The sequence below is a fragment of the Bufo gargarizans genome, chromosome 4 (genome assembly GCF_014858855.1).
Source record: "Bufo gargarizans isolate SCDJY-AF-19 chromosome 4, ASM1485885v1, whole genome shotgun sequence".
In the NCBI taxonomy this organism is placed as follows: Eukaryota; Metazoa; Chordata; class Amphibia; order Anura; family Bufonidae; genus Bufo; species Bufo gargarizans.
This window is the reverse complement of record NC_058083.1, coordinates 60606094-60619799: the sequence shown is the minus strand read 5'-3', so window position 1 is coordinate 60619799 and position 13706 is coordinate 60606094. Positions and strand designations below refer to the sequence as shown.

The 13706-nt window shown below is 42.5% G+C and overlaps 1 protein-coding gene across 1 annotated transcript in view; it reads left to right on the top strand.

Moving 5' to 3' along the window:
• The window catches only part of LOC122933856 (zinc finger protein 501-like), a 32808-nt gene extending 22729 nt beyond the window's left edge, over positions 1-10079 (top strand). Inside the window, exons 2-4 of the mRNA XM_044288938.1 lie at positions 4986-5077; positions 5214-5334; positions 7273-10079. Coding sequence (XP_044144873.1) covers positions 4986-5077; positions 5214-5334; positions 7273-8426 — 1367 coding nt within the window. The 3' untranslated portion in view covers positions 8427-10079. The remainder of the gene's footprint in view (positions 1-4985; positions 5078-5213; positions 5335-7272) is intronic.
• Positions 10080-13706: the final 3627 nt, after the last annotated feature.

The following is a 13706-nucleotide window of genomic DNA, read 5'->3' as shown; positions in this document are numbered from 1 at the left end:
TAAATTTTTTGCAGGAAGAGTTGACATTTTTATTGGTACCATTTTTGGGTAAATATGATTTTTTTATCATTAATTATTATACTTTATGGGACAAGGTGACCAAAAAATTGGTTTAGTACAGTTTTTATTTATTTATTTTTACACCGTTCACCTGAAAGGTTAGGTCATGTGACATTTTTATAGAGCAGATCATTACAGATGTGGAAAAACCTAATATGTATACTTTTTCTTATTTATTTAAGTTTTACACAATAATAGCATTTTTGAAACAAAAAAAATGTTTTAGTGTCTCCATAGTTTGAGAGCCATAGCTTTTTTATTTTTTGACCGATTGTCTTACCCTGGGTTCAGACCTGAGCGTTCTGAAAGGAACAATCGCGCATACAGAGACAAGCGAACACACATTGTTGCGCGTTCCCGAATATCTATGTACGGGAACGCGCGACAAAACGCCCCAAAAAAGCTCAAGAACTTGTTTGAGCGTCGGGCGTTTTACAGCGCGATCGTACGCGCTGTAAAACGCCCAGGTGAGAACCATTCCCATAGGGAAGCATTGGTTTCTCCTTGTTGAGCGTTTTACAGCGCGTAGGAACGCGCTGTAAAACGCTCAGGTCTGAACTTAGGGTTAGTGTCTCATTTATTGCATTATGAGGTGACGGTTTGATTGGTACTATATTGGGGGGCATATGCCTTTTTGATCGCCTGGTGGTGCACTTTATGTGATGTTAGGTGACAAAAAATAGCTTTTTTGGCACAGTATTTTTTTTATTTTTTTTTGCAGGGTTCACCTAGTTGTTACGGATGTGGCGATACCTAATATGTATACTTTTTTTATTTATTTGACTTTTACACAATAATTGCATTTTTGAAACAAAAAAATTATGTTTAAATATCTCCATGTTCTGAGAGCTATAGTTTTTGGGGGGGTTTGAGCGATTTACTTATGTTGGGGCTCATTTTTTGTGGGATGAGGTGACAGTTTTATAGGGACATTTATGGGACATACGCCTTTTTGATCACTTGGTGTTGTACTTTTTGTGATGTAAGGTTACAAAAATGGCTTTTTTTATGGTGTTTAACGGACAGGGTGGATCATGTGATATATTTATATAGAGCCGGTCATTATGGATGGCAATATCAGATATGTCTATTTCTTTTTCTATTTAAAAAAAAATATATTTATTATTTAATTGTGGAATTTTAGTTTTAAACCTTTTTTTTTTTTTTTTTTTTAACTTTATTATTTTATTTTTTTACACTGCGTCCTCCATAAGGTCATACAAGACCTCTGGTGAACATTTAACTTCACTTTTTTTTATTTTATTTTTTCACTATTGATCTCTCCTAGTAGCCCCAGTTACAGTGGAAATACACCCCCCAGAGAGGCTATACAGCAGTATACAACGCTGTACAACGCTGTACAGCCTCAGTGCAGGGCTGATCGAGGTCTGTAGAAGACCCAACAGCTCCTGCACTTTCCTGGCCCCAGCGGTCACATGACCACCGGGCCGGGAGTGCACTTCCTGATCTGTATACAGCAATCTAGAAGGCAGGGACACCTGGGGTGCCCTCTCTGGGGTGCCCTGCTGTCACTGACAGCGGGCCCCCCCGCTTGGCAGCTGCACGATTAGCGTGCAGCTGCCATCTCTGAATGGACGTTCCAGAACGTCCATTCAGAGATAAACAACCGCCCATAGGACGTTTATATCCTATGGGCAGATGTGAGGTGGTTAAGAGAGTGAGCGTATCATTTAAAAGTGTATTTGAAAATTGCAGCAGTTTGTGCGGTTGTGCTGCGATACCGCAGCCACACAAAGAGGAACAAGGGAAGAAGCGCTATTGGAATAACCAGTTATATTGCAAAAACCATAAGGTACCAGATGTTCTGTGTGGGGTCACTAGAGCCCTATGGGGCTGAGAGAAGCATAGTATGGAGCTCCTACAGAACACGTCTGCCTCTTTTGGCTGTCAGCTCCACCGCCAGAGGGTTATATATTCTTTACTGTCATTTTATTAAATCCGCTGTAGTCAATACATGGCCTGAGGGATCTATCCTTTTTCTTCACAAAGAAGAACCTGGTGATGAAGGCTTACAAATAAAAATCCTGTCTACCTTCTCCCTAATATAGTAAGTCGGACATAGCTTCAGTGTCTGGAACTGAAAGGGGGAAATACCCGACCTCTAGGCAGAGTGGTTTCAGGTAACAGATCAATTAGATAGTCCTAAGGCCGATGAGGTGGCAAAGTCTATGCTTGTTTTTTATCAAAGACATCTGCTTAGCTTTGTAATGTAGTTGGTAAGCCATGCACACTTGTGGACAGGAAGCACCTGAGGGGTTAATTGCAGCTGATCGCAGCGCCCTGTCATAGAGGTTGGGTGCCGGCTATGTGATTCTGATGCCAGCACCCGCCTCCTGTATTCGTATCAAGCGCTAACTTTCATTGGTGGCGCAGTGCGCCCGCCCCTCTCTCTCCTCATTGGCAGCGTTTGGCATGCTTCTCCCCTGTGCTGTAGAGGGAACATGGTGCACGCTGACAGCAGCACGCTCCATGTTCTCTGATACTAGGCTACCTAGTATCAGTAAAAGGCAAATCCGATACCGGGACAAAAGTATAAACTGGGTATCGATATTTCGATACGCAAAACAACCCTAATGGAGATCATTCAGAATATTGTCTTTTTACCAGGCAAAGTCTTGCAGGCAAGGCTTTCTTGTCCAGTGTTTTTGACAGAATCTTCTGCAGAGGCCCTGAACCAAGCCTGCCACGCAGATGTGAACAACTGTATACCTATGTGTTATATATTTGAATTAATGCAACTTTCGTATTCCTCCTCGACTAAAGATACTCCTCGAAAAGGGTAAGAGGAGCATTTTTACTGTTCTGGAAAAAATGTAGTGCAACTTCTGGTTGGAGGCAAAGGAAATAGAGGTCTTTTGAAGGTCAGTGCTAGGAGAGAAGATCTTTGCCACATTAGCACTCTCACAGAACCACAGATCTATATGGGTGGCAAGATATACCAGAGGTTGGAACATCACAGCCAGCTAATTCATCCTTGATCTGGTCTGATGTAGTCGTAGTAGAGAGGAAGCAGCAAAAATAGTGCATCCGGGATCATCAAACACTTTTCGGAAAGTCTCCAAGAAGTCTCTCAGGTTGTTAGTGACTGGATCATTCCTCTCCCACAGCGGGTCAGTGCTTCTTCCGATCACTAAAGCCACTGGTGCATTCAGTCGGGAACTGATATTACAGCAGCTTAAGTGCAGCGTACGCTGGTCTATGAATCCACGGCATTGCATGGGAACTCCAGTGTATCGAGGAGGAATCGATAAATGAAGACCAGACGCTGCCACGAAGTAGCCGGTGGTGGTGGTGATGTTGCAGTTGCTGCAGAGGACTGCGGTACAGCTGTGAGAGTTGTTAGGGTATTCAGACAAGCATTAACATTACACAATTATGACAGTATTTGCTCTTGGCGTTCCTGTTGCTGAGCCATTTCCTGGATTGGCGTGGACCTATTGTGCTAACTAATCAGTTAGACATTGGGCTAAACCTAAGGGCCTTCTCCTGGTGGCTCCTGGTATTCATCCTCAAACCCTGTACAAAAGTCTGGACACCAACCAGGCTTTTAACTCTAGGAGGGAGAGAGGAGCGATACTTGCCTGGGACAGCAGCAGACACAAAGCATCAGCGTGACACAAAAAATTTTGCAGACAAAGAACCAAGCTATCTGCCAGTGTCTAAAACATCACTTACTTTCTAGATACTAATGGCATTCACGATGCTGCACACAGGACGTCTCCAGGTACCTCATGCTGGTGAATGGTGGCTGTATACAGCATAGACCCCAAAAATATACTTCAAAGGCTGCCATGTCATAATTCATATTTTGTAATAAATATCTTATGATCTTATAATGATCTTCTTTGGTCTGTAATGTCAGGATTTTCGGCTTTAGGAAACCTACCAAATGACATTGGTTTAATGGATTACTATATCATATTCGTCTTTGGTATTTCTCGGTTGGTAATATATCCTGCATAACTTCCCAGTCACGTTATCCTTCTCAGAGATACCTACAAGAGGTTGTGCCTCACAATAAATTATGCCATAAAACTTTCCACCTTTTCCATGTAATTAGCCAGCCCCCTGTCACGTGACTAAGAGGAGAGTAGGGTGGTCAGCTAAGACCCCTTTAAAAATTGCATACTGAAAACCAGACATGGTCAGAGCCACGAGAAACATCTAATGTAGGACTGATTGGATTTCAGCTGTACTCCCAGCGTGGATCCTTAACCAATCAAATACTGTTTTGCTTTATGTACAGTTTTCTTATGTGTAAGTCTTTTTGTCATCTTCTTGTACCACTGTACTTTTTATATATTAAATATCAAAATTCCTTACTGTTACTGTTCCTTACTAAACATTCCCACATCCTCAAAGTATGGCTTTCCTGTGTTACCATTGAAAGTCGGTGTGCTATAGTGGCCCTATCGTATTGTAGACCACAGCTCGTTCCTGTAATTGTTGTGCATCTGTAGTGTGGTCTTCCCTCCGCCTTCATTTGACAGAAGGTTACAGCATTGTGTGTGGATGCGTTTGGGGGGGTCGCCTAACTCCTAAGTAGCCTAGTGCATAGGCGAGCATCTTGTTATGAACTTGACAGTGGATCTACTATAAAATATAAACCGCAGAATAAATAAAGATTATTTTTATCTGTCTTCCACCTGCTCAAAATGGCCACCCTTCTGAGGAAGAAGTGAAAGCCTAGTCTCTGGATAGAAAAGCAGCTACAGGCCTGGGATTTCTATGTGAGGTGATTGGATTAGTTTGGGGTTTGGCAGAAAATTGGTGAGGAGCAGAACATTGTTATTTAGGCTCCAATCACTAAACCTGGAAGTGAAGGAACTAAGAGAAGAGTCTGATCTATAGACAGATCTACAGGAGGCCATGTATTCAGTGACTGTGTGCTTGTGTCTCCACAGATGGATCCAGAAGGAGAATTCCACCAGAGAGATGTCCCCGTCCTCTGTATTCTCAGGACTGTCCAGAGGAGAAGCTCCCAGAGAACCATCAGGTAGATGGAGCTGAGCCCTATACACATCTATATAGGGGGGCCCTGCAGTCATAGAGGAGTCATAGATTGTGGGGGTTTCTTATGTGGCTCTGTTAGATTTCCCACCTGTCTGCTGTATTGTACTGAATTGTTACAGATGACAAATCACTGGGAAGAACTGACTATTATTAAAGTCGAGGATGAAGAAGAGCGGATGATGGGCGATCCCCCGTGTAAGAGTGAGGTGGAGGAGGACATTCCAGTCCGTGTGACCACAGGTATGGAATAATGAATAGAGGAAGGGAATTGGGAGGTTTCTTCAGGTAAGGCTCCACCTTAGAGCTTCAGTAAAGTAGCACTCTGGGCAGTGAACCACTCTTTTTGTAACTACCAGGCTGATTTTATACTGACAATGGCTGGAGACATGTAGTTATGACAGTTATATCTTAGGTAGGTCTCATCTGGTGCTGGGTGTTATAGATGACATTACTTCTACACTATAAAGGCTGGAGACATGTAGTAATGGCTGTTATACCTCAGGTAGGTGTCATCAGATGCCGGGTGTTATAGATGACATTACTACTACACTATAAAGGCTGGAGACATGTAGTAATGGCTGTTATACCTCAGGTAGGTGTCATCAGATGCCGGGTGTTATAGATGACATTACTTCTGCACTATAAAGGCTGGAGACATGTAGTAATGGCTGTTATACCTCAGGTAGGTGTCATCAGATGCCGGGTGTTATAGATTACATTACTTCTACACTATAAAGGCTGGAGACATGTAGTAATGGCTGTTATACCTCAGGTAGGTGTCATCAGATGCCGGGTGTTATAGATGACATTACTTCTGCACTATAAAGGCTGGAGACATGTAGTAATGGCTGTTATACCTCAGGTAGGTGTCATCAGATGCCAGGTGTTATAGATGACATTACTTCTACACTATAAAGGCTGGAGACATGTAGTAATGGATTTTATACCTCAGGTAGGTGACATCAGATGCCGGGTGTTATAGGTGAAATAACTTCTACACTATAAAGGCTGGAGACTTGTAATCATGGCTGTTATACCTCAGGTAGGTGACATCAGATGCCAGGTGTTATAGGTGACATTACTTCTACACTATAAAGGCTGGAGACATGTAGTAATGGCTGTTATACCTCAGGTAGATGTCATCAGATGCAGAGTGTTATAGATGACATTACTTCTACACTATAAAGGCTGGAGACATGAAGTAAAGGCTGTTATACCTCAGGTAGGTGTCATCAGATGCCGGGTGTTATTGTAACGGTCACGTACACACACACAGGGGGGAGGATAGTGACCACTGCGCTCCACCCTCACCCCTGGCCCTGCCTACTTGCCTCACGAGTCCTGATGACAGGGGACAACTGGACGGCAGTCCCTAATTTAGGATACGTGCGGGAAGGACAGACAAGACAAATAACGGATAGTAAACGGACCGGGTCAAAACCAAGAGGACAACGCAGTACAGAGGGATAAGCAAAGAATGGTCCATAAATACCAGGAGAGTCGAGAAGTACCAAAGAAGTCCGCAAAGAATAGTCAGGTGGAAGCCGAGGTTAAAATACCAGATTATGTTTGCTCTACTGCTCCAAATTAATAGTAACCCAAGGGTTTTACGTGCACAGGAGAAAATAAGTGTGACACACACACTGAGGTCAAAGCAAATTCTGATTCATTACAGAAAGTACAGCAGTTTATAAAGTCATCTGAGGGGCATTCCCCCTGAGGAATGTGGCATTGTTACATTGGCTAGAATATGAAAAGAGATAACACTTGGCATCTGCGCATTGTTTTACTAACTGTGGTATGTGAACTATGTAAATATCTAGCTGCAGGCGCCATCTTGTAATGGAGTCTTCTCTAACAGCAGAAACGCATATATGATATAGCAAGGAGGCGTGTTCTCTTCGGTAGGATGGAACCTTCGTGCTCTGGAGAAGATAAGGTGTTGTCTGAGAGCTAGAGTATGTGGGAACTTTCCTAGCTGAATGAAGTCCACATCTTTATCACTATCAATGATGCATATTATAGAATGAAAACTATAAAGGAAGGACATCTTCCTGCAGGGTCCACTTCTGGATTTGGCTAAAAAACTGTGTGTGTTTCTAGATTAATAGGAATGTTACAAATTTGTCTACTGTGGCTTAAAAAACATTTACAAAAATCCATTTTTTATCCTAACAGAAAATCTCAGTAGGAACTCTGATGGAAACAGCATCTTAAAGCTAAATTTTAAAGTAGAAGATGAAGATCTCATGCAGTGCTCTTCACAAAAAACACTCACTACCAGAAATGTACATCCTGGACTTCACAGTACAGATCTGTCATATTTGCCTATATGTGAGGAACCCTCTCTTGACCAATTACAGATTGGTGCCACAACTACAAATCAGAAAGAAGAAAAAAGTTTTCAGTGCAACGAATGTGGTAAACAGTTTGCATACCACTCATGTCTTGATACACATAGAAGAATTCACATAGGAGAGAAACCATACTCCTGCTCAGAATGTGGGAAATATTTTACCCGTAAAACAGGCCTTGATAAACACATGAGAATTCACACAGGAGTAAGGCCATATTCATGTTTAGAATGCGGGAAATGTTTTACAAATAAATCACATCTTGTTGTACATGAGAAAATTCACACAGGAGAGAAGCCATATTCATGTTCGGAATGTGGGAAATGTTTTACAAATAAACCACATCTTATTGAACATGAGCGAAGTCACACAGGAGAGATGCCGTATTCATGTCCAGAATGTGCGAAACGTTTTAGAAATAAATCAAGTCTTGTTATACATGAAAGAAGTCACACAGGAGAGAAGCCATATTCATGTTCAGAATGTGGGAAATGTTTTGCAGGTAAATCAAGTCTTATTGCCCATCAGAAAACTCACACAGGAGAGAAGCCATACACATGTTCTGAATGTCAGAAATGTTTTACTGATAAATCACAACTTGTTAGACATAAGAGAGTTCATACAGGAGAGAAGCCGTATTCATGTTCAGAATGTGGGAAGTGTTTTACTGGAAAATCACAACTTGCTAGACACGAGAGAAATCACACAGGAGAGAAGCCATATTCATGTTCAGAATGTGGGAAATGTTTTACAAATAAATTAAATTTGGTTATACATGAGAAAAATCACAAGGGAGAAAGGATGTATTCATGTTCAGAATGTGGGAGATATCTTTCAGATAAATCAAGTCTTCTTAGACATGAGAGACTTCACACAGGAGAGAAGCCTTATTCATGTTCAAAATGTGGGATATGTTTTATTTCTCAAGCCAGCCTAAAGTATCATCAGAAAAATCACACAGGGGAGAAGCTATTTTGATGTTCTCACATGGAAAATGTTTTAAAGAAAAATGTGATATATGGCAAATGTAATTAGAGCAACAACTATGTTTCAAGGGAAACTATCATCAGAATTGACCTACAGAGCTAATTACGTATTTTTTCGCCCTATAAAATGCACCTAGGTTTTCGAGGAGGAAAATATGGAAAAAAGTATTTTACATCAGACCTCAATCAGATGCCCCATTTGTACCTGAGATCAGAGTCTTAGTGTGACTAAGACCCCCCCCCCCAATTCAGACCTCAGATCAGACCATGTTAGTCAGACCTCAGAGCAGTTAAAAATAAATAAATCAACTTAGCTCTCCTGCTCCAGCACTGTTCCTGCTCTTCCTACTCCCTCTGCTGTAACCCAACGTTGCACAGCGTGATGTCACAGAGCACACTAATGTCCCCATATTGTGTGCAGGTCACAGCACAGCATGTGGGGCCCTGCAGAAGACCAGTAAGCAGTTAGTACAGAGCCTGCATGGGGAGTGCTCTGCATTCACTGCTCCCTGTACTACTGAGTGCTTCCATAATGGAAGCAGTCATTAGTATTCACCCCATAAGACACACTGACATTTTCCCTCTACTTTGGGGAGAAAAAAATTGTGCCTTATAGGGTGAAAAATATGGTATATGCTTCTACTATTCATCCTCCTACTGTTCATAAACTGTCTTAAAAGTATTGTCTTCATGTCAAAAATCTACTTTGAAAATGTACCTGACATCATCACCAGGTAGTTCATGGAATCATTGGGACGTTGAGGCGAGTCATGACCCCTGTTCTCCTACCCATCTCACTCTCACAAACCACCCCTTCTCTTCCCAATGTCAACACCCGGTCGAGCAAATTCATGCCCTGGTGCACAAGACTTCCTTGTGCGGCTGCAATCCAGACATGGGCAGTGAGTGCCAGTTTACGAATGATGGGCTTCAAGTGCTCACTGCATATGCTCCAGGGCCAGCTGATCGCAGTGAAAATTCAAAGACACGGTATATACACCTCTGCTCACTGCACGTCGGGACCGCAGCAGTGTAAGGAGATCTTCTGTGCGAGATTTCACTTAGCCAGGTGCTGACACCAGGAAGGCAAGGGGTGGTCTATGTGGGCGAGATCGGCGGGGGAGTAGGGGGTTATCCCTTATCCATCAATTTATGCAGCCAATAAGAATTTATCAATCGGGTGAGACCCACAGAAGTGTAAACCTGAATGCGCGGCAGCCCCTTCGGTACATTTTTTCGTTAGGCAGGTTGGCATGTGGAGTGCACCTACAGTCAGCACCAGACTTATCAATAAATGTCCCACAAGCTGAGGGCTAATAAACACTGTTTTCATGAGGCTGACCCGAATGTTACGCTCAGAACCATTAGTCTCACATTTACCTGATGCAGTGCAATTCGCTCCCACATCCTTGTCTGTTTTTGTAATACCACAGCACTAGTACTCGTCTTTTTAATCTTTTTTATTTTTTTAGAACAAATTATTTACATTTTCCAGTCAATGATAATATAAAGGAGTAGAGAAAGATAACGTTCCCTCAGCAATACAGAATTGAAGGAAAACAACCAATAAAACTGTGATTGTAAGACGACATTAACCTTCTGTTCCATTTTTTTATAAAATAAAGGAAGTCTATGTAAACTTAAAGCTGTGATTTTTATTGTTTTCTCTGGCAATAAATTGGATCTGCCAAACATGCAAATTACATTTAACTCATGGTGACAGTGATCGGGATCCATGGAAGAAACGTATGGTGGATATGAGAGAGAAAAGGAGATCTGTGTTGTCAGAACACTGAAGATGATTTGTCCCCATGAATCTTGGTTCTTTTTACTATATTCCTAACTCCACTCAGACTGCAGGAGAATCCAGAATGAAACAGGAAGGCCCCCCATGGATTTAGTATTTTTTTTTATTTGACAGATCAATAGTTGTCTTTATTCAAGCAGTATTATATAAATGGTAAAAAGTACAAATCTGAAGGTGTCGGCCATTTACAAAGTGATGAGGGGGGAGTTGCGGAGAGCGAAGAGGAGAAAGCAAAGCTATTAAATATATTTTTTCTCCAGGATGTGATCAGGATTGGAACGAAGTTTTATGCGAATCAACTTCTGTTTCATCCGAAGTCGATTTGCTCATCCCTAATGTCTATCTTTGGTACCTCCTCCCACAATGTTGTATCTTCTGCCGCTCCTCTTTAATTAGCTCTCTGCTGGTGGTAATGTCTCAAGGCGGACAATCCAACGGACACTGCACACTGCTGGGTTCCACGAATGCAGACCAAGGAGGACGCCACTTCTCCAGATAAGGCACACAAAAGCTCGCTTGGCCTTTGCAAAAGCTCATCTGGACAAAGAAGAAGACTTCTGGTCTTTTGTGTTATGGTCAGATGAAACTAAAATTTTATTGTTTGGTCACAATGATGTTTCCTTCATTTGGCGTAAAAAAGGAGAAGCCTTCAACCCAAAGAACACCATCCGGACGTCCATACCGGAGCTAATGGAGTACTTTAATTCCAAGGTGGATGACATACAATTTGTTTTTCATACTCACCAAACTGAGATTCAATTTTTGGATCTATGCCTGAGGGGGGACTCCTCCACTAATGTAGTTAATACATTGACTCATCGCAAACAATTAGCAGGTAACACCATACTTTTGGCTAAGTCATGCCATCCCTCCCACACCATTCACAGTATTCCTAGGGGGGAACTTATACGTGCCCGCCGTAACTGTTCCGATCAGAGTGCTTTTGAGACAGAAGCCTCCAACATCACTAATAGACTGCTACGCAGGGACTATCTACAGCAGGATATACAACACGCAAAAAAAATGGTTTCGCAAATCAACAGACAGTCATTGATTTTTCCGGAACAGTCCCAAACACGTAGACCACCAGTGGATTCCATTCACTGTCAGCAAGCAACTTATTTTGTGACACAATATAGCCAAGAGTTCTCTGCCATATGTAAAATTATGAAGAAATATCTGAATGTACTCAATTTTGATGGCGAGTGGTCTGATATTGTGTCCAACCGAATTAAGTGTGTAGCTAAGAAAGCACCCACCTTGGGTAATATCATTAGCCCTAGCTTTTTTTCAATGTCGAAAAAACCACAAGCCACCTGGTTACAGCATAAAGGTAACTTTAAGTGTGGTCACAAAAAATGCATCTGTTGCCAACACATGACCATTGAGAAAACGTTTAAGTCCATGAACAACGAAAGGGTTTACAACATCCAGTCCTATATCAATTGTAATACCAAGCATGTGGTGTATCTTATTACATGTACTATTTGCTCTTTGTTGTATGTGGGCTGCACCACCACCCCTCTGAAAAATCGGATCCACAGACACATTTCCGATGTGCCACATTATAAGGACCGGAATGTCTCTGCAGTCAGCCTGCATTTTGCAGTGGTACATGCTGGTGATGTATCCCACCTACAGGTTAAGGGCATAGAAAGAGTTTTTTTGCCGCCTAGGGGGGAGATCACAGGAGGAAACTCCTTAACAGGGAGGCCTTCTGGATCTTCCAGCTAGAATCTCGCCAGCCCTGTGGGTTGAATAGACGCCATGATCTCATTCTACAGTATTAATGTGAGATTGTGCCGTCTTTTCTATCACACATGTTCTTTGCCATTAGTATCTTTGCTCTCTTTGTATTTGTATTTTTATTTAATTTAATGATCACTGTTTTAGTGACTCAATTTACCTTTATGTGAGGTTTCTTTTCCCCTTTTTCCTTTTTGCTGGTGTTTGCCCTTGATTAAAAAGGGTTTTCTTCTGTGTCATGTGCATGGGAACGCCCCCTTGGGTCTCCACCTCCCAGGTGATACCTATCAGCCTGGGGTTAGTATGTGCTACTTAAGAGGGAGCTCCCATTTCATAAACACGTTTGTCATGAGGAAGGACCCATATTTCTCTGAGGTCTGAAACGCGTTGTTTGTACACCTGTATGGATTTTAAACTTGCTGGATTAAAGTTTCTCATTTTTTCACCGGGGAGAGCTGGATTTTCTTCTCTTTCTTACTGTATATACCGCACCCAGGAGCGGCATCCGTGCACCTCTGGTGATTCTACTGTTGCAGGTGAGAGCTGCCTTACTTTTTCTAAAGAACACCATCCCCACTGTCAAACATGGTGGTGGGAGCCTAATGCTTTGGGGGTGTTTTTCAGCCAATGGACCAGGGAACCTAATCACAGTAAACGGCGCCATGAAAAAAGAGCAATACATGAGGGTTCTCAAGGACAACATCAGGAAGTCTGCAGAGAAACTTGGCCTTGGGCACCAGTGGACATTTCAGCAGGACAATGACCCAAAACACACAGCAAAAGTGGTGAAGAAATGGTTAGCGGACAACAACATTAACGTTTTGGAGTGGCCCAGTCAGAGTCCAGACTGGAATCCAATGGAGAATCTGTGGAGGGAGCTAAAGATCAGGGTGATGGCAAGAAGACCCTCCAACCTGAAAGATTTGGAGCTCATTGCTAAAGATGAATGGGCAAATATACCTGTGGAGACCTGCAAAAAGCTGGTCTGCAATTATAGGAGGCGTCTGATTGCTGGAATAGCCAATAAAGGCTTTTTCTATTGATTATTGAGAAGGGTATGAAAAATTTTGGACTGGACACTTTTTGCTCAAATGTAAATAAAAGCTGAGAAATGTTGTTTTTTTTCCCACAATAATGCCTCTTGTACATCGTCTTATTATCTTTTGGGAGACACCGATGTCATTTCCCATCAAAAAATGACTTGCTGGTTGAACAAAAGTAACTTTAAGTCAACATTTGCCCAAGGGTATGAATAATTATGGGCAGCACTGTACATCCTCTATATACAGAGAACACACAGCAGTGACCGGGCAGAGATCAGCGCTGCACACCCACTTCCGGTGTCTCCCGCTCAGAACCCGCCGTCTACCTGCTGCTCCAGCTGCACCGCCTGTGATAAAGCCTCGTACTGCTCAGCTCCGCCCCCTCATGTCACATGACTGTAGTGTCATCCCAGGTCCTTCGCCACCACCAAGCTCCACTGCTCAGCTCCGCCCCTTAATCATATGACTGTGTTGTCATCCCAGGTCCTTCACCACCTTATTACTCAGCTCCGCCCCCTTATATCACATGATATTGACATCATCACAGGTCCTTCACCACCTCATTACTAATCTCCGCCCCCTTATAATCACATGATGTAGACGTCATCACAGGTCCTTCACTCCACCACTTTTCTCCACTTATATGCTCCAGCCCCTTCTGGGCTGATCACATGAT